This window comes from Drosophila albomicans, chromosome 2L (genome assembly GCF_009650485.2).
Source record: "Drosophila albomicans strain 15112-1751.03 chromosome 2L, ASM965048v2, whole genome shotgun sequence".
Taxonomy (NCBI): Eukaryota; Metazoa; Arthropoda; class Insecta; order Diptera; family Drosophilidae; genus Drosophila; species Drosophila albomicans.
The window spans coordinates 11,226,892-11,249,391 of record NC_047628.2 but is presented as its reverse complement, the minus strand read 5'-3'; the positions used below and the strand labels follow the sequence as shown (position 1 = coordinate 11,249,391).

The window sequence follows — 22,500 nt, the reverse complement described above, 5'->3', positions numbered from 1 at the left end:
TACCAAATTTTAAGCCAAAGGAACTTGACCCATCTGCAGCATTCATTAATAAACATTCTTAAATGACGTAAGCAGATATTTGCAAGTTAATAGATACGCTATTATATAGGATTAAATACAATATAAACTTTTAAGTAGTAATGAAAATAAATCAATAAGTAACTATAATATTTTTTAGTTTGTTTATATAAATTTAAAAAAATTTAAAAATCAAATTGAATAGGATAGAATTACAAACGATCCCAGTTTTATTTTCCCCCATTTACGCATTTAGAAAATCGCAATCTTGATCAATATTTGATGGTATCAAGCACATGAGCAAATCATGTTACCCCACTCAAGTGTGTTGCAAATGAAAAACGCATTGCGATTATGACAACGTTCCATAAAGTATGTGTAACAGCAGAAGCATCAGCAGCAGCATCAGCAGGAGCAATCCATATTAGAGCTGTGCTGCATCCACTGCGTATGAGTTATGTGTGCAAGTGTGTGCGAGGGAGAGAGAGAGAGAGAGTGAGTGAGCGTGTATTACTTATGTTAAGTGAAATGGAAAGCCATGAAACGATTTCTCTCGGTGATGGTTGCTGGGATGCTTTGCCAGAGGATGACTTCGATTTCGTGCTGACATTTTATTAGCAGCTGCTGCTGCTGTTGCTGTTGCTGCCACTGTGAGTGCCAGGTATGCCAACTCATTTCACAGCTGAACGGCGGAGACCATTCCAAGTTATCATTAGAATTTTATGCCTGACTGATATGTGAAAGATGTGCGAGATGTGAGAGATGTGAGAGATGTGAGAGATGATGCGAGGCATCAAGTGTGTGATCCATTTCCCCCCTCCCCCATTTTCAGACCCCTCACTGTGTGTATCTATCTGACAGACAGCCAGAAAGACAGACAGACTTTTCTGTTCGTGTGGTAGCAGAAAGTTACACAAGTAGCAAAAACTTTCTTAATTACTTGCAAATGCTCAGCATTTTTAATTGCTTGGCGTGGCGTTGCGACCGGAGGCAAAGTACTCATACAACATTCAGGCCAAATACGAATACAAATACGAGTATGAGCTTGAGTGCTCGTAGTCGTACTCACACTCACACTCACTCTCATGGTGTTCGCATAATGAAAATTTGAATAAAAACTACTTGAAATTGCTGCACAAAATGTGCAATCGTAATTAATTAAATGCACTCGTAGTTCGCACATTTACATTGCATAATATAAATCTGATTGCAAGCAGCAGAGAACATGAACAATGGGATATTAATTTTTTAAATATTCTGGCGAAAAATCAATATAAAGAGCAGGAATTAAACAATTGAATAAGAGCAAATAAATTATATGCAATTGTTAAAAATCAAAAGTAAAACCTCTGAATTCGTTGTAAGTAAAATTAATATTTTTTTATGACTGTGCTTGCTTTTAAAAATCGATTAAATATTTGTTGCTATACAACTTGTGATTAGATTATCACAATAACAAAAAAGCCAGCAACAAAAATCTACATAAAACATTTTATAATTTGCCAACTAATTAATTAAAATGCGAATTGTGTTGGCAGCTCGCCGACAAACTCAATTTGCGTTTGCAATTTCCATTTATGATCATTCTAATTGCTTTTGCCCAAGGCACGTTCCCAACCTCGCCAACTATTCCAATTTTCCCTCCTCTTGACCTCTTTGCTGTGTCTGTTCTGCTCTGCTTGTGGCAAGAGAGACTGGCAAGTTTGTTTACCATTTTGAATTCGCATGTGGTTCACAATAAATTTACAGTTTTCATTCTTTGTGTTCTTTCATCGGCAGCAGAACTGCGACCTGCGGCCCACAAGTGCGACAGAGTGCGCTGCTCGTTCGTTCGTAATTCAGAGCGGGAAGCAAATGCAAAGGCAAAGAAGGTGAGAGCGAGAGTGTGTTGCTTCACAAATTGGCTGCTGGGTGAGCAGTAAAACATTTTTCGATGACAAATGCAAAAACAACACACTCACTCACACGCACATTTATTGGGGCAGACGTTGCGAGATGAGTCACAGAAGTATGTGAACGGCTACATAGAGATGATTGCAGTGATTCAATTATATATATTTTGTATGCTTTTTTACAACTCCTCTTAAGTAAAAGCTGAGATTATTCGATCTTTCTGCATAGCTTTAGTACTTACTTCTATAAATTCATGTTATTAATTGCATAAATAAATAAATTTCGAATATAAATAACAATACAATAAAATGTATAACTCATTATGAAGGTAAAAAAAAAATAAAAACAACTTTACATTTAATTATCCACATGTATTATTCTGCTTAGGTTCGAGTGACAAACTTCAAGACCCACCCTCGCAGTTTGTAATACTCCAACGCAAAACAGGCAAAAGAGACAACAGATTTTGCTTTCGTGAAATATTCGAAATTCACAAGTGTATGCAAAAAGGTACGCAACCGTTATAGAAAGCGAAGCGAGGAGAAGAAGGAACATCGACTGAAAGTGGGACAAGCACTGACAATGCGAGTGTAAGTGCGAGTGAGCGAGAAAGTGCAAGTGGAGGAGGCTTGTAAATGGGGAGTTGGAGTGGGACACAATTCTTAAGACATGCGAGCAAACGCACAAACGGAATACACATAAACACACACTAATATAAATGCAGATTTTGTTGTTGATGTTTTTTGTAGTTTCTCGATTTTGTTTTTGTTTTTTTTTTTGGGTCTTGCACGTGCAGGATTTACAGAATGTGGCAGAGAAACTGCCTGGAATTGTGGGTAATGTGGTTGGTCTCACACTCGTGTGTGGTTGCAAATCAACTGCGGAAACTTTTGATATGAATTCAGGAAAACAAGAGGTTGGTCCGACAGGAAATTTGCAAATGAAGGCACAACATTTAAATAGGATACAATTTTTGAGCTGTGAATATTCCTATTTGAGTGGATGAATTTTCACACTTTATTCAATTTATTTTTGCTAAATCTGTTCAAACTAAAGTTGCTTAAATTTGTTGTAGCACAAACTGAAAGTGCGCACAGAAAAAACAGATGAAAACTTTGAACATGGATCCTCAAATATTCCCTGAAAATTTAAAGTTTATGATTTCGATTTGAATGTATGTAAACTTAAATGCATGTAAACTAAACTATGTAGTTCCTATACTTTAAAAATATTGTATACTTTCTACGTGTAAGGGCTAAACTAAATTTAAGTCTTCAAGAAAGGGTGAAATTTAAAGAGATTTATTCAGTCTAGTTTCAAGAAATTTAAAGAATTTCTTTAATATGAGAAGCATAAATGCCAAACATTTCGAATATGAAAAAATAAATGCACAGTTTAATGCATTTTATTAGTCCTCCAATCATGCTGTTGCTGCTGCACACATTTACAGGCATCCACACACACACACGCACTCATACACACATACACCCACACATAGATGTGTCAGCACGCAAAAGCCACGAAATGTGCAGCACAACCAACAACAACAACAACAACAACAGCAGCAGCAACAAAAGCATCGAGACCAACGATAAAAAAGAAACTGCAATGCTGCTTTTTGCCTGCCGCCTGAAAAAATGCAGCTAGAACAAAGGCGTAGCCAAAAACGATTTGTGTGAGTGCCAATCGACATTGAGATACCATGGAAAAGGATGGACTGACTTTTTTATCCAGGCTGACTCTTCAATTGGCAACGCTTGTTGATTGTTTGATTGACTCGCTGATTAACTAATGGACTTAGATACGATTCGGTTTAGTTTGGTTTGGCTTTCAATGATTGACTGACTTAAGCATTAGTGAAATCGCTAAATTGTTATTTGATTGACTAACATACTCATTGTTGAATTTAGAGAAATGTTGTCTGATTAATAAACTCTTTTGGGCATTTGATTGCTGCTTTAAAGGCTATATTAAACAGATTGACAGAATAATATATTTTCGAATTCGAAGACATATTAAATGATTTATGAAGGCTACTTTAGTGTGACCAGTTTCTCCTTTATTACATGATTGACTGACTCATAAATATATTTTTACTGAATGATTAGCTATCTTGCCGACTCCTTTTGGGGCATTTCGTTCATGCCTTATAAGATGTATTAAATAATTGACTGATTTAATGATTGAATTGAAAGACATATTATTTGATTTATTAACCTCTTGCTTGGCTAAAGGATTGACTTTCTGACACATTGTTGTATTTAAAGATATGTTAACTAATTGATTGACTTCCAGACTCATTGTTGAGTATTTGAATTATGCTTTGTAAGTTTGACTGATATTTTGTTAAATGATTGACTGATTGACCGACTTATTGTGAACTGTTTTGCAGCCCAAATGTTGTATGATTGATTCTTGCACAATGATATTGGCTGCGTGATTACTGATTACTGATCGAACCTTTGTAATGCATCGATTGATTCATTATCTTAATGATTGTGTGATTGATGAAAAACCGTTGACTAATGATTGATTAATGATTGATAGTTTGATTGATTTAAATTATTCATTGCAAGCTTTCCTTTAACAACCATAAAGAACCATTTTAATGCCCGTTCAGCAACCCCTCATCCAACACTCCATTTATACAGGGTATCAAAAAATGCCGAGAAAAAATGGCCGTAAAACAAGAGGCGCGCAGCTGTCGCCTCGACTGCTGCCGTGAACAGCAAACGGCAATGACGCTAATTTTTCACGCAGCTTTGCATACAGCGGCTTTTAGCTTATGCTGGGGAATGGGGAGGCCATGTGTGGGGCAGCGCAAAGGGAGGGAAGGGGAGAAGAGGAACAGAGGAGGAGGCGCACGTAGCTAACAATAAAAGAACCTCACCAGATGCCTCAAAGCCAAAAAAAAAAGAAACAAAGAAACAAAGAATATGACTGCAGCAGAGAACTGAGAACTCAGCCTGCGACGAGATGTGGACGACTCTTGTTGGTGACACGTATTGAAGTTAGCGTAGCCCGAGGTCAAGCACAGTTGCCCCTTCCCACTCCTCTCTTCCCTTTGCACCATTTGCCTGAGTTGGGACCGCTTTCAACACAATTACCATTCGTTTGGCTTTGGCCATTAGCTCATGCATGCGAACAGCATTTAGTTATGCATACTTTTTGGTGCGTCACTTTGCAACACGGTAAACGGTGGCAACATTGCGTATGTGGCACACGCTTTGCGCCACGCTCCATCAAGCCAAATTGAATCGTCGCCACGCCCAAGCACTGTCTGAATATAGCCGCTAGTCGCTCTCTCGCTTCGATCACAAACTAGACCCAGACCCAGACCCAGAACCTGAACCTGAACGAGACCCCGACCTGGTTAATTAAGTGCATGAGCTGTGGGTATCCTGGGCACAGGCTAATTAAAAGGCGGTCGCCGATGCGCTGAGTTCGGCGACGTGTATGCAATGCCAAATAGAAATTATACCTTAGAGCCGGTGTTCAACCATTACACCTGCTTTGCCCTCCCTTCGTGCCACCAACTGCTTTGGCATGCAAAACACGCGCAACGTCAAAACAATTAAATGGAACACCAAGTCTCAGTTAGCAACAGTTCGATATGTAAGCACTTGTCCAGTCTGCGCCTTCGCTTCCTTTCCTTCCGGCTGGTCAAACTTGACTTCAATCGCCACAGGACGAACGACAACGACAATTAATGACTTCACTTTAGTCTTGGCGTCTTGCGTCTTGCGTCTTAGCAAATTGACAGCCTGTGGGATGTTTGGACCCGCCCCCAGAAGTATGCTTTGAATTTTTAAGTTCCTTTTGTGGGTATTTTCATCTGCGCTACCCAGAGAATGTTGAAGGGGGGACATTTTAAAGTGTTGTTGGCTCTGTGTAATTAAATTCATAAGCAAATAATTTGAAGCTGCCCTTTTTGCCTAGTATTTTATTCTTTACTCTGGGCTCTAGAATGTCTATTTAATAAATAGGCGGAAGACCAATTAGAAAGGAAGGGAGAAAAATAACTTAAGGGACATTATTCTACCTCTCCTATCTTCTTTGATTGAACCTCGCTTTGGTTCACAAATTGGAGTATTTTTAAGTTAATAGTATATTTCGAATATTTCGGTATATTAAGTGGGTATATTTTTAAACATATAGTATATTTTGATTTTTTTTGGTATATTTTTTTGTATATTAATTTTACCAAATCAAGTTACATTAGATTTGGTTCACAATTTGGTATAATTTGAAGTCAATAGTATATTTTGAATATTTCGGTATATGTTATTATTATGTTATATAATGTCATTTGGTTTGGTGCACAATTTGGTATATTTTGGATTTTTCGGTATATTATTTTGGTATATTAATTGTATAATGTAACTTAATTTGCTTTACAATTTGTTATAATTTGAAGACAACAGTATGTTTTACTTTTTTGGTATATTATATTATTTTTTAATGAAACTTGTTTTGGTGCATAATTTGGTATATTTTTAAGCCAATAGTATAATTTGAATATTTTGGTATATTAATTTTATAATGTAACTTGCTTTGGTTCACAAATTTGTATAATTTGAAGTCAATAGTATATTTTACTTTGTTGATATATTAATTCGGTATATTAATTTTTTAATGTAACTTAATTTTGTTCACAATTTGGTATATTTTTATCTCAACAGTATATTTTGAGCATAATAGTATTTTTTGTTTTTTTTTGTATATTAATTTTATAATAACCTTTTATAGTAACCTGCTTTAGTTCTCAATTTGGTATATTTTCTGTGATTAATTTACTATATTTTTAGAATAATATCTCTCTGCTTTGTTTCAATTAAATATTTTAATCAAATTCTATTTTTGTATATTCTTTTATTTATTATTTTATTATTTATTTATATTGTGAAAAAAGGATACCAAATAGTTGAAATACTTTTTTTCAGACTAATATAATTTGTATTTAGATAAATGAACCAAATTGTCTACTGTTTTTAATTTACATTTCTTTTATTTTTGTGCATTTCAAATTTATATATAATATATATAATTGCTTGAACATGCTTCATATTTTAATAGATTAAGTTTGTAATAATTATTTATTTATTTAATTTGTGTATAATTTTGTACTTATTACATTCTTTGTTTCAAACTTAGCCTGACTTGTTTTTAGTTTTCTGTTACCACTTCATTTTGCTTTCGAGTCTTTTGTTCTCTTGGCAGCATTTCAAAGGATTTCATTGTGCTCGTACCTATCAGGTATAATGGACTGATAAATTTGAAGCAAAACTACAAAGTTGCTTTCCATGTTTGCTGCTAGTTTCCACTTTCATCTCCAAGTACGTATTTTCATTTCCATTTTTATTCTGCCTTCCCATTGGCCGTTGCCCAATCTCATTCCCATTTTTTGGTTCTCGTTCTCATGCTCGTTTCTATTCTTGTTTTCGTTCCCGCTTTTGATTTCAATTTCAATGTCTTTGTCCCAGTTCGATTTTATGTTCAAATTGGAATTGGTGTTATGTGAGCTAGATGAAGCATGTACTGAGCTCAAACAGAGCAGGGCCAGAAAGCCGTCGACTAAAGAAGGCAAACAGAAAGACACTAAGACTGTCAGACAGACAGATTGACAGACGGATCCGTCTCTCTCTCTCTCTCTCTTTCTCTCATTCTCTCTTGGGGTGAGCTGGAAAATGTGGCCAGTCAAGTGTAAGAACAAAGCACTTGGATTGTAGGTGAGAGGGTCTGGGTCTGGGTTGGAAAATTGGGATCTGGCACCTGGCCCATATTGACATACATGAAGTAGCTTAGTGATTGACAAATAACAAATAGACATGTATCTAAGATAAGACCGGCAAACATTGATTTGATTAACTTTTGACTACTGCACCGACAATGGCAATAGAATGGGCAAAGCCTAAGAGCTATTTGTGTAATTGACAGCGGACAAGTTGATAGCAAGGGTTTTTCCCACAACACCTTTCCTATCCGTTCTCATTCCTTCTCTCAATCTCAATCTCAACCCTGGGGAAGAGCGAATTCTTTGCTTGCAATTTACAAACATTTTTAATTCACACATCGTTGTAGTCGGAGTCGAGTCGGAATCGCTCTCTTGGGCATAAATCTAATTAAAAGCGGTATTTCAAACTGGGATCTTCGTGAAAACTTCTACACGAAAAAGGGTTAAGTTCATTGCGGCAAAATGGCAATAATCTCAGCTCTTTTCCCCAACGAGTACACTCATGTGTACGAGTCTGAGTTTGTGTCTATGCGAAGCGTAAACAGTTTACTTCTGCTTAGCTTTTACCTGGCAAAATATTTAACTCATTCGAAAAGGTGCAACTTACTTTGCTTTGGCTCAAAGAAGTTTTCTATTTATTGCAAACACACATTATACTCAGACATTTAAATTTGCGAGAAAAACGGGATACTAAAACTGAAATGTTCGATAATCTTTAGTAGATATTTCCAACAAATCAAAACAAATTTCTGAATATTTTAAAGTAATGCAATACAAGTAAACCTCAAATAGTCCAAGGCCTAAGTTGTTATTACTATAGTTTTCTTAAATTATATATAGCTTTCTTTATCAAAAATAAAAGTAAGAAAGCTACAGCCGAATGTGCTCGACTGTGAGAAACCCGCTACGCATTTTGAATAAAAGCTAAATATTGCTGTATTATTTTCAAAATATACCAAAATACTACAAAAATACTGAAAATATACCAGCCAAAGCCACCAAGAACCCTAGTAAGTAGGCGTGCTTTGCCCATACAATTCGGCAATTTTTATCTGATCCCAGCCAATTTTCAGGAATCATATTTACTATAGTTATTATTACATATACCACAATTCGCGACGCTAACTTTATTTTTATTGATTTGTAAATTTGAAACAAACTTGATCTGCGTGCAAACATAACAAATGCTTTCTAAAAAAATATAGCTCGATCTCTTATAGTCTCTGAGATCCACTGTTTCATAAGGACGGACGGACAGACAGACATGGCTAGATCGTCTCGGCTGTTGATGCTGATCAAGAATATATAGTATATATTTTATGGGATCGGAGATGCCTTCTTATGCCGGTTACATACATTTCCTGCCGGCACAAAATTATAATACCCTTCTACCCTATGGGTAGCGGGTATAAAAACGCAATTATACTCTTATTAACTTAATCAAGTTGTAGTGGTCGCTTGGACCGCCAACATTTATTGGTTGGGCCTAAAAGTAGGCAAAGGTTTTTTTTTGCCAAGTAGAAAAAAACATGCCAGCGCACTATGTTGAATTTGACCCGTTTTTGTGGCCAAAATTAAAATTTTTGAAATTAACAAGATTTTTGAATGCAGGTTTCTTGTATAATGAAGGTTATTACTATAGAAAGGTATTTTAAAAAAGTGGGCGTGTCAACGCCCACAGAAATCGAAAAAAAGCGAATATCTAAAGCAATTTTCAAGTTAGATAAATATCCTATTTATCATGCGTTCTGCAAATTTGGTCCAGATCGGATAAAAAATATGGAAGTTATTCAAGAAAAAAAAAATCGCAAAGGCTTGACCAAGGGCTTGTTTATCATTTTGCGAATAGTGACGGTTTTTTTCAGGGTTTAACGCAAGTAATCTTAATAGGACAGCAAGATCAACAAGTTGTGAAAGTGTATATGGCATTTTGTTTCTCACAAAAGTTCCTTGCTTATGCCACACTTCTAGCAGTTCTGCAATTCTGATCAAAATGTTGCTCCCTAATAATTCAAATTACGCAAAAAACCGCAAAAAACGCAAAATGAGCTTACATATTATGAATTCAGAATTGACAAATCTACAACATGTATATGATCACTCACTGAACAAATTTGAACATTTTAGTTAAAACCTTTTGGAAAGTTCAACTTTCTTTCGAAAAGTGACAAGGGGACAACACTTGCTAAATATACAAATTGTGAGAAAAATACGAACAAAACACCCAACATATTAGTATCAACACATAGTAATAACTTGAAGAAGTAATATTCCTTTTAAATTTTATTATTTAATGATTTTTTGTGGGAGATATGCCAATTTGAAATTGCACCGCAAATTTAACATTTAACACAGCACGTGGTGTCCGCTTGCAACAGCTTACTTTAACAGCTGTTATTTTAACACTAAACTGTTAAGTTAACATTTTAGGTATACAATATCACGATTTGATCATTTCTCAACATGGTAACATTAAAAAAACGGAAATTTGAATACTTGCGAAAAATGAGTTTTGGCCACGAAAACGGGTCAAATTCAACATAGTGCAGCGCCACGGCACTAGATGTAGAAAATAGTAGTTAATGTAATATATTTATTAAAGTTATGTTTATATATGTTAATAACCCAATTTTTGTTAGTTAAATGTTAGATGTATAATAATTGTTTAGTGTTAGTATAAACATGTAGGATATATGTATTTTGTTAGGAAATATTAATTAGCGCCCTCTGTGTGTGGGGCTTAGCAACATTGCAGAAAGATTTTCGCGATAGATGCATCTTAAGGCAGCGAATGGCAAAGAATGGGAAGATAAGAAAGCATCAAAGTTTAATGTCCGTTTGACAAGGCTTAGATGATTCATTCGTGCTAGTCATTCTCTCGCAAGTCACCTGTTTATTTTTTCATGGCAGTTCTCAGAAACTAGAGAAAAAATATATTATATACATATATCGCCAAGTATAAGACAAAAGTGACATACGTAAATAAATAGTGAACAGTGCGGGAAAAAGAAAAAAAAATATAATATATATTTGAGTGAAATCACTCCCCCTTCCTTAAGTACGCGAATTTATTAATAATGTAATTAATCTACGGAAGCACGTAGCGGAAAGGATTTTTTCTCTTTTGCCCACACCCATCCGACCAGACAACAGCTGTAGCGATCGCGTACGCCTTTCGTATCGTTACAAGTCCTCCAGCTTCTTAAACGAACAAGCTTCGTTATACGTTACAAAGTTGTTTTTAAATTTGCTAACCAAATAGTTGTCAGCATATATATTAATACAAACTCAGTCCCATTGTCGTTTTGAAAGTATTCGAGCATAATTTCGAGTAGTTCGGAGATTGACCCCACTGTCAACACGCGACTGAAAGAAATTGAAAACAATGTTGTTGTCGATGGGTCTTCAAGAACCTATTGAACAGAAAAAATTACAGACGATCATCCGACATTGAAATCTCTTCTCATCCGACATTGAAATCTTTTCTGCCGACAGAGAATCTAGGCTGAGACTCTAGGTTATCATTACTTGACCTCTCTCGTTCAGATCTATTGAGCGGAATCCACATCCGCTTCAGACATTCAATGACTTTAACGAAATAACGAAATTCAGTTCCAAATTCATTTTGTTTGCGGGCAGTCGAAACATTTAAAATGGGCAGAATAAAATTTAACGGAGTTTTGTTCCTGATGGTCCTTCAAATATTCTTGGTGGCTACAACAACTGGAGATGAAGTGAGATCAAAGACATAATACTAAGAAGAATAAAGAGTGATTAAAGTGTATACCTTTTCTTCCTATCAGACGTGTGAATCAGACCGAAAAACTGAAGAACAGTGCCGTATTCATATCTATAAGACTGTTAAACCTTTGCTAGATTACTTCAGGCAGGTTAGAAATGAGTTAGAACAAAGTGAAACTAAGGAAAAGCAGATAAGTGAATTAAATTCTGATCTTATGGAAAAATATCATGAAATTGTAAGAATTCATGAAACATTCGTGAAAAAGGCAGATCTATTAAATGAGTATAAAAACAAAGTAATCAAAGGGGAAAACGATTTGCAATTGTGTCAAAATAAAGTTGATAAATCTGAATCTGATATTAATTCACAACAAAATACTATTTTTAAATTAAAAGAACAACTAACAGATAAATCCACCAACTTAGAAAATTGTCAAGTTCAATTAAAATCTGTTAATTCTAGTTTAATTGAAAAAGATGAAAATATAAAGAGATTGAGTGAGAATATTAAAAATAAGACAGAACATCAGAAAACACTTGAGTTGGAATTAGAGAAGAGAAAATCCATATCAATAAAGCATGAAAAAGATATTCAGTTATGTCATTCAGAAATCAACAAATTAAATACGACATCAGAGAACATTAGAGAAGAACAGAAAAAGATTCAATTGAAATTAACAGAAAGTGAAACTAAGCTAATAGATAAAGTAAAAGAAAATCAGTTATGTCAATATGAACTTGATAAATTAAGTTCCACATGCCCAACTTTCGGAGATTATTCAGGAGTTCATGAATTCAATGTCTCTGGCATAGGTTTATTCAATGTTTTGTGCGATAGTCAGTTAGCTGGACCTGGATGGATTGTAATACAACAACGAGTTTGGGTAGATGAGGATTTCAATAGGGATTGGGCAACGTATCGCAAAGGTTTCGGTTCTTTTAAAAGCGATTTCTTTCTTGGATTAGAAAAGATACATCGTATCACGAGCTTGCAGCGTTTCGAACTTTACATACCTTTGGTTGCTCGGAATGGAAATACCTACAACGCTCGTTATGACGACTTCAAAATATCTGATGAAGATAATGGATATGCACTGAGTTTGGGTAAATTCAATGGAACTTTTATTCAGGATGGCATGAGATACTCTGAAAACATGAAATTCACAACATTCGATCACGACAACGACAAATATGATTCTGGTAATTGCGCAGTTTGGCAAGAAAGTGGCTGGTGGCACAAATATTGTTTTGCTTGGTAAATATTGCAAATTTTTATTTTCGAAGGAATACAGATAATTATAGATTTTTGTTGTTTCTTATGCAGTCATTTAAATGCTCCATATGGGGAAAATCTATGTTGGTGGGACCATAGTTACAATTGTATTTTACTTAAAGAAGTTAAGATGCTAATTCGCCCCAAAGAAGCGATGAAGAAGTGATAAACTGAAAAGCTGAAATTCCCAAATTTGACTCAATTATGTAATCATTTATGTATAATTGGTGCATTAAGAAATTGCGTTCTGAAAATAAGACGATCAACTATTTAATGCAGCGATTTATTTTTTTAATGGAAATATTTCAGTTTTTATTACATTTATTTTATTTTTTGATGTAGTACATTTTAAGTCTCTAGATGGTTTCAATAGAGGTGCAAATTCTTAAAAGTCAGTAAACTTGTGATTATCTTGTATATACTCGTATCCTTTCAGTCGAACCTTGAATATTAATGTAATTTAATAATCGATCTACTCATATTCGTTTCTTATCTAAACATAAATGACTCAGTTTTGTTGCTAATAATACAAAAAAAATTTTGTTTTTGCAACATAAGTTGATGGTAAGTTAATAACAATTACACAAAGCAATGTATTATAGTGGGTGCTATAAGTGTATTTATTTTCTTCTTATTAGACAGATGAATTCGACCAGCAAATGGAAGATCTAGTGTGCTCGACTGTGAGATACCCGCTACCCATTTTACAAAAATTATATTCTACAAATATACCAAAAATTCTAAAATATATCGATGGATATATTTAGTATGTCAATGTAGAACAACATTTAACAAAAGAAAATGATATCTTGTAATATTTACCACCTTAACTGTTTGTTTGCCGTAAGAACTAAAGAAACATTCAATAATAATTAATAATCAAATTTAAAAGTTACACTCTAAGTTACCGGTTATTAATAGAAGCGAAACAAAGCGGTATTAATTAAAAAAAAAAAAACAAATATACCGAAAAAATACTTAAAAAAATGTTGAATGCTGTATTTGACAATTTATTTCAATCCAGTTAACCATAACTCCTAAAATTTTACAATTACGAAAAGTTTGGCCGTAAAAACGAAAGAAACACTCAATAATCAAATAGGAAAGTTACTGTAGAGTGTGCTCGACTCTAAGATACCCATTATTAATGAAATCAAAACAATGCAGTATTATTCTTCTTAAAAAATAGCAATTTAATATATATCGAATATAGTAATCAAAATACTTAAATATTTAAAGAGATGGGTCTTCAAGGAGAATCTGCTTAGAGCATACAGAACAGAACCTATTGAACAGAAAAAATTACAGACGATCATCCGACATTGAAATGTCTTCTCATCCGACATTGAAATCTCTTCTGCCGAAAGAGAATCTAGGCCAACCCTCTAGGTTATCATTACTTGACCTCTCTCGTTCAGATCTATTGAGCGCATTCCACATCCGATTCAGACACTCAATAACTTTAACGAAATAACAAAATTCAGTTCCAAATTCAATTTGTTTGCGGGCAGTCGAAACATTTCAAATGGCCAGAATAAAATTTAACGGAGTTTTGTTACTGATGGTCCTTCAAATATTCTTGGTGGCTACAACAACTGGAGATGAAGTGAGATCAAAGACATAATACTAAGAAGAATAAAGAGTGATTAAAGTGTATTTGTTTTCTTCCTATCAGACGTGTGAAGACCGAAAATTGGAAGAACAGTGCCGATTTCATAACTACAAGACTGTTAAATCATTGCTCGATTATTTCAGGCAGGTTAGAAATGAGTTAGAATAAAGTGAAGCTAAGGAAAAACAGATAAGTGAATTAAATTCTGATCTTATGCAAAAATATCATGAAATTGTAAGAATTCATGAAACATTCATGAAGGAGGCAGATCTATTAAATGAGTATAAAAACAAAGTAATCAAAGGGGAAAATGATTTGCAATTGTGTCAAAATAAAGTTGATAAATCTAAATCTGAAATTAATTCTCAACAAAATATTATTCTTAAATTAGAAAAACAACTAACAGATAAATCCACATACTTAGAAACTTGTGAAGTTCAATTAAAATCCCTTAATTCTAGATTAATTGAAAAAGATGAAAATATAAAGAGATTGAGTGAGAATATTAAAAGTAACAAAGAACATCAGAAAACACTTGAGTTGAAATTAGAGAAGAGTAAATATATGTTAATAAAGCATGAAAAAGATATTCAGTTATGTCGTTCAGAAAACAACGAATTAAATAGGACATCAGAGAACATTAGAGAAGAACAGAAAAAGATTGAATTGAAATTAACAGAAAGTGAAACTGAGCTAATAGATAAAGTAAAAGAAAATCAGTTATGTCAATCTGAACTTGATAAATTAAGTTCCACATGCCCCTCTTTCGGAGATTATTCAGGAGTTCATGAATTCAATGTCTCTGGCATAGGTTTATTCAATGTTTTATGCGATAGTCAGTTAGCTGGACCTGGATGGATTGTAATACAACAACGAGTTGGGGGAAATGAGAGTTTCAAAAGGGATTGGGCAACGTATCGCAAAGGTTTCGGTTCTTTTGAAAGTGATTTCTTTCTTGGATTAGAAAAGATACATCGTATCACGAGCTTGCAGCGTTTCGAACTTTACATACATTTGGTTGATCGGAGAGGAAGAACCTACAACGCTCGTTATGACGACTTCAAAATATCTGATGAAGATAATGGATATGCACTGAGTTTGGGTAAAGTCATTGGAACTATTATTGGAGATAGCATGAGATACTATGAAAACATGAAATTCTCAACAATCGATCGCGACAACGACAAATATGATGATGGTAATTGCGCATACCAGTATGAAAGTGGCTGGTGGTACAATTTATGTATTGATTGGTAAATATTGCATATTTTTATTTTCGAAGGAATACACATAATTATAGATATTTTTCGTTTCTTATGCAGTTCTTTAAATATGCCATATAGGGTAGGTCTATGTTGGTGGGAAACTATTCACGTGTATATTTTACTGAAAGAAGTTAAGATGCTAATTCGCCCCAAAGAAGCGATGATGATAAACTGAAAAGTTGAAATTCGCATATTTGACTCAATTATGTAATCATTTATATATAATTGGTGCATTAAGAAATTGCGTTCTGAAAAATAAAACGATCGACTATTTAATGCAGCGGTTTAATTTTTGAATGGAAATATTTCAGTTTTTAGTGCATTTATTGTATCTTTTAATGTAGCAAATTTAAATCTTTAGACGCTTTCAATAGAGGTGCAAATACTTAAAAGTTAGTAAACTTGTGATTATCTTGTATATACTCGTATCCTTTCAGTCGAACCTTGAATATTAATGTAATTTAATAATCGATCTACTCATATTCGTTTCTTATTTAAACATAAATGATGCAGTTTTGTTACAAATAATACATACAAAATTTTGTTTTTGCAACATCAGTTGATGAAAAGTAATAACAATTACACAGAGCAGTGTATTATAGTGGGTGCTATAAGCGTATTTATTTTCTTTTTATTAGACAGATGAATTCGACCAACAAATGAAAGAACAGTGCCGGATTTATAATTATACAAGTAGGAAAGCTACAGTCGAGTGTGCTCGACTTTGAGATACCCGCTACCCATTTAAAAAAGATTATATTCTACAAATATACCAAAAATACTAAATTATGTCGATGGATATATTTAGTATGTCAATACAGAACAACATTTAACAGAAGGAAATTATATCTTTTAATATTTACCACCTTAACTGTTTGTTGGCTGTAAGAACTAAAGAAAAACTTAATAATAATTAATAATCAAATTTAAAAGTTTCACTCTAAGTTACCGGTTATTAATAGAAGCGAAACAAAGCGGTATTAATTAAAAAAAAAAAACAAATATACCGAAAAAATACTTAAAAAAAATGTTGAATGCTGTATTTGACAATTTATTTCAATCCAGTTAACCATAACTCCTAAAATTTTACAATTACGAAAAGTTTGGCCGTAAAAACGAAAGAAACACTCAATAATCAAATAGGAAAGTTACTGTAGAGTGTGCTCGACTCTAAGATACCCATTATTAATGAAATCAAAACAATGCAGTATTATTCTTCTTAAAAAATAGCAATTTAATATACCGAATATAGTAAACAAAATACTGAAAGAGATGTATTAAAGTGATTTTTAGTGATTTAAATCTTAAATAAATAAGATAGAATAAACAATAATGATTAACTCCTGAAATTTTACAATTACTTAAAGTTAATTAACTAATATATTATATATCTCATAGATAATTGTAGCACAAATATTTTAAGGAACTCAATTTTGTTATCTAAAGTCTGAAAAGCTCTCCTATTACAGAAACAAATTTCAGTTCCATACCTTTCGGTTTATTATAGTTTACAGCTAGGAGAAGTTATTGCAAAAATTGAAATTCCAATCATGCAACTTGCAGTTTATGTTCTCGATCAGCATAATTTATGAAGCCAAATGAGTTTTCTCGATGGAGTCCCAAAAAAAAAGCGCTGAGAAAGAGGCAAATTCTGTGGCAAGGCAGCAGACAACACACAGAGAAAAGAGAGAGAGGGAGAAAGAGAGAGAAAGAGGGAGCAGAGGAACTTTCAGTGGCGCGTGCAAAAAACTGCGTAATTTGTCAGTGAAATATGCGATAAAATAAATTAATCTGCCGCACAAAGCGAGAGCAAATATAGTAGAAGAAGAAGAGGTGGGCAGAGGGGAAGGGACCAAAGCGGTGATGTTTTGCTCTGCTGTGGCGTGTCTCATTTGGCTACCACAACAACGACAACAACAAAAGCAGCAGCAAAAGCTGCAGATGCTACCTCTGTTTGCAGCTCACGCTCTTTCCCCCCTCTCTCTCTTCCTCTCTCTATCTCTCCCTCTCGATGTTGCCACAATGTGGACTATTGTTTCGCCTGCTTCGAATGCTTCGACTGGCCGACGCCGTGCAGAGAGCGAGGTTCAAAGCCAGAATACAGAGACCAGAGACCAGAGCTTACCCAGTTACCCAGTTTTCACACCGAATGTGTTTACTTCTGCGCCATTTATCTTGCTTTGGCGCCTCGACTACAATGAACATCAGACTCTGCTTTTCTTTTCCGTTTTGCTGCTCTTCCTTAGCTGTTATTCTGTTCTGTTCTATTCGTGTAGTTTGCTTTGCTTTGTTGCGAAGCGAAAAGTCAGCAGCGAATCTTAAATATTGTCGACTGTAGCTCGCTTTTCTCCCTTTTACAATATCATTTAATTCCTTGCACAGGCATTAATGCAGATTAAATATTTAAATCAGCTGCGTTCAGCTCCAATTGTTACGTCAGTCGCCGAGAAAAGCAATCGATAAATTAAAGTGAAACTTGAATTTATTTTAGCCTCTTTTTGGATTTACTGAGCAATCTTATTGATTGACTTGTATTTTAACAATCCCTATTTAGGCACTCGTATAATTTCATCTGCTTTTCAACAGCTATAAAATGCTAGATACTTGTTTCCTCTTCCTTTTGTCCCTACTTCACTCTCTTTCATATTCCATTCGACGCACAACATGATGGGCACTTAAAGACGCAACTTTATGGCCAACACTAAACCGCCAGTTAAACACAATACAAACTGGCATAAGTGAGCTCAAATACAGACTGCGAGGTGCCCTGTAAGATTGAGAAATCTCTCTAATTCTCACTAATGATTCATTCATGATTAACATGATAAATTATTGATAATATCTGCTTAATAGAATACACTATGTCATTATAATTATCATTTTATATTAACATGAATTATGTTAACCCAACATACTCTCTATTTAAGAGCAATATAAACAAATGTTCATTCTTGGTCAGCGTATCCGACACAAAACTTCTTACAGAATGCAGAGTATACTCAGTGAAACAGAAGCAAACGCATCGTAGAATAGGCTCTCTCTCGCTATCTCACTCTCTCTCTCTCTCTCTCTCTCTCTCTCTCTCTCTCTCTCTCTCTCTCACTCTCTCTGTTCCTTGAATCTATAACAAGCATATTTCGAATATATCAATTGAAGCTAATTCAAGCTGAATAATTTGGCCAAAGAAATTTTACGTTCATATGTATATCTCTGATCCATTATCTGATTGCAAATATATATTCTGCTTCTCTTTTTTTATTAAATCTGTTTTCAAATATGACATCTTAATCAAACTTTATTCTTGAGGAAGAAAATAAAAAAAAAAATGTATCAATTGACAATTTGTATGTAGTAAAGATTTAGCTTTAAGCCTTTCATTTCTTAAACTCTCATCGTTTCTGACTTTCATGTGATTCGGAAGTGCTTATAAAAAAACTTTACTGTACAAATGTAAGCATTAAAGTGTGTGTTTGATGGACTCTCTTTGCAATACAAAAAAATTCTATTAATGGATATCTGATAAATTATTTTACGAAATGTTTGGTTCACAAATATATAACACTAAATAAGAATTATATTGGAAACAGCCTAAACCAACAACAACTTAAGCTTCGCTTTAAAACTATGCCTTGATATCGAATGTTGTTTATCCAAATAATAAAATTTAAAATTATGCCTTACAAGACCATTTACAATGGAAGCTATAGTTGTATCTACTCGACTATGAGATACCCGCTAAACGTTTTGAATAAAAGCAAAACAGTGCGGTATTATTCTTAAAGTGTACCAAATAATATACCACACAAATACTAAAATATAATGCAGGTAATATTTGGTATATGGATGAAGTAGAACATTTGAAATATACTATAGAGGTCAAAATACATATACCATACTGTCAGCCAAAGCAGCTAAGAGCCGATTGCTATTAAACTAATAACTTAGTATATATAATTTGGGACAAACTATTTAAATCCTCATAAATAGATGAGTCTCTACTATTGAAATGAATATTTCGCTTTAACACGCTTAAGGAATGCATCAAAATATATATCCCACTCTTAGTGTATGAGCTTCAAAGCAAAAGCTGAGTCCACTTGAGGATACAATCGCTGATATTTGTCTTTGACTTGCACAGTCACATTCTATTCTATTTTATAACCAACAGTCGCAGTGTAGTGAAGCTGCTCGAGAAGTGGTTAGGTAAAGAGTGCAATCTATTGACGCATTCGATACTTGCAACGTCAATAAAGTCGCTAAGCAGCTTGGCAGACGCTTTCATTGCTTTCATCTTCAACATCAATCAGCTAAAATAGATGCATTATAAAACTGCATCGCTGACTACTCAAATTGACAAGAGCAGCGACATATGCGCAACTGCCACGCCCCCCTGATGCCCCCCTGCTGCGCCTAATGGCAGCCAGCATTTATATTTATTAACTCGACTAACTGGACATCGTGGCCCTGACCTGAACCCATTCGTGCTTTTAGCCTGTCCAACAAAAATCGAACCCATTGCCGATGACCTTGATGACAACTTTCGCCTTCAATCATTGCGAAGCAGGCAGAAAGGGTGAAGGAGGGGGGCGTGGCTGTTCAATGCAGAGCCACACACACATCGAACTGGGCAAACATCGTTGGGCGTGCCATCATTGGCGCCAATTAAGTAAGCCCATAAAAAAAAGAGTAGCAACAACTGCTCTGACAGTTGCCTGATTGTCTCAACACGCTGCAGAACCTCCAAGTGGCCGTTAAGGGAATATAAAATACATACACTTCATCGAGAGCGTTCCCGAAAGTAGTTTCACCTATAAACAGAGCATCAAATATGTGATTTGGTTTTGTTAAACCAAAAAAATCTGGGATGAATACGCCGAGTTATGCCTGAAGCGAAGTCAATATTTGGATAATCCCAAAAATATTTACTTCAAATAAAAATTCAAAAGATAATAGACCAAAAATCAATACTTGATTTGTGTAATCCAAAATTACTTTAAATCGGAATTAAGATTTATAGTAAAAAATAAAAAAAAATAATATAAAATAAGTGAATACCTAATTTTTCTAATTCCAACATATCTAAATTCGGGATTAAAATTTAATACTGTATGGTATTACAAAATGTTATAAAGCAATATGTTATTTCACTGAATATATTCAGTATATATTTATGACTATCATTTAATTATCATTTATTATATTCAGTTGTACCTTTGCTTTTTTTTGCTTAATACAACTTATGAAATACTTATTGATTCCGTGATGGGAATTATGTTAGTAGCACTTAAACCCAAGTCTTCTGAATAATTAAAGAATGATGCGCAACAGTTCTACTAACAAAGATTTGACCGAAAACACTTATGAGTAGATTAAAATGAAAAAAAGAAAGAAAAACTCAATGAATTCAGGAATTTCGAAGAATAAATCTAGTTATTTTTAGTATATTTTGACATTTTAATCCTCAAACAGGATTCATTTAAAAATGTATCGGGTTCATACTTAAAAATCGAGTTCCAAATCAAGAACTTTTGTGTGTGTATGCAAACGATGAATTACATTTTTTTTTATTTTATTATATTAAAAGAGAATACTGGCTGCTGGGGCCTTCGACTCGGGAATTAAATTTATAGTTGCAGGATATATGTGTAAGTAAATACACTTTAAATATTTCCACTATTTCAACGTGTTTTCTCCTCAACTGCTATTCCGGGTGAAACTGTTTGTGGGAACACCCTCGCTGATATGTGTGCATTTGGATGTTTGCTGCTCTCCCGCCAGTCTAGCGTAAATGCTTGTCGAGACTCTCGAGTACTTCGCCGGTGCTCTCGAGCAAAAAGAGCAGGCTGCAGGTTAAATACAAAAGTATACAGAAAAAAACAAAATAAAATAAAATGAAACATGAACCAAAACCAAAAACAACGCAAAATGTATGTCAACACCCCGAACTCAACAGCAAGCAGCATCAGCAGTCGGAAGGGCAGCGAATACAGTGAGTACAGTGAGTGCATTCAGTTTACATTCGGTGTTGTGCAGTGTGTGAGGCGATAGCTGCCTTAAATAACTTTTGCATACTTTGCGGAGCGCCAAGCGGACAAACAAACCGCGATGTGCAAATGCAATTAGCGAGTGAAATCACCATGAAAACCCCCAAACCAAAAGAGCTTCCCATTAGCCCAAAATTATGCAATGAAATATGTGTGCTAATAAAAGCTAACCGAACAGAATGCAACACTGAAAGACATAAATTAGTACGCAAGTGCATTAATAAAAGTTTCAACTCAGGGAAATTCTTTTCAGCAAGGATCAACTCATCATCCACATAAAAACTGGAATGCATGCAAAGCTTTTACAAATATGTAAATATTTATATTCTCCCCGACTAGTATTACATTTTTTGCAAAAGTGAAAATCATAAAAGCTAACTTTTTAATACTATCAACTTTCTTCTGTCAGTTGTGATTAAAGGTAGTGTTTTAATTTGCATTGACAAACTGCTTTTTTATTGTTTTACAAGAGAATTAAGAAAGAAAATTACAGTCAAGTGTTTTCGACTGTGAGATACCCGTTACTCATTTTGAAGAAAAGCAAAACAATGTGGTATTATGTTTATAATATACCAAATTAATATACCGTTAAAATACTAAAATATATCAAAGGCTATATTTGGTATATTAGTTTGGTTTATGATATTTCAATATGGCGTTGGTATATTAGTTTGATTTGGTATATTAATAGTAGATTAATATACCGTTAAAATACTAAAATATTCCAAAGGCTATATTTGGTATATTAGTTTGGTGGCAATATGACTTTGGTATATTAGTTTGATTTGGTATATTGAGAATACTGCATTCAAAATATACCATAGACTACAAAATATACCAGATTATCTGCCAAAACAACTAACCCGAAGTATTTTTTGAAAAAAGTAGAGTAATATGTATCGTTAACAAGCCTTGCTCTA

At 34.2% G+C, this 22,500-nt stretch overlaps 2 protein-coding genes across 10 annotated transcripts in view; both read left to right on the top strand.

Annotated features, from left to right (window-relative positions):
• LOC117565729 (fibrinogen-like protein 1) overlaps positions 1-2,590 on the top strand; it is a 47,881-nt gene extending 45,291 nt beyond the window's left edge. Inside the window, exon 6 of the mRNA XM_052002626.1 lies at positions 2,299-2,590. The gene's annotated coding sequence lies outside the window, so the exon portion shown is untranslated. The remainder of the gene's footprint in view (positions 1-2,298) is intronic.
• The window catches only part of LOC117565699 (fibrinogen-like protein 1), a 169,469-nt gene that overhangs the window by 49,774 nt on the left and 97,195 nt on the right, over positions 1-22,500 (top strand). Inside the window, exons 1-3 of one of the 9 annotated variants that reach the window (XM_052002620.1) lie at positions 11,155-11,379; positions 11,449-12,199; positions 15,083-15,196. The exons of 3 other annotated variants lie outside the window; for them this stretch is intronic. In XM_052002620.1, the coding sequence (XP_051858580.1) occupies positions 11,299-11,379; positions 11,449-12,199; positions 15,083-15,196 (946 nt within the window). In that variant the 5' untranslated portion in view covers positions 11,155-11,298. Of the gene's footprint in view, positions 1-11,140; positions 11,380-11,448; positions 12,239-15,082; positions 15,197-22,500 lie in introns of those variants that run through there. 5 more of the 9 variants (XM_052002619.1, XM_052002621.1, XR_007954584.1 and 2 more) reach the window with 5 other exon arrangements.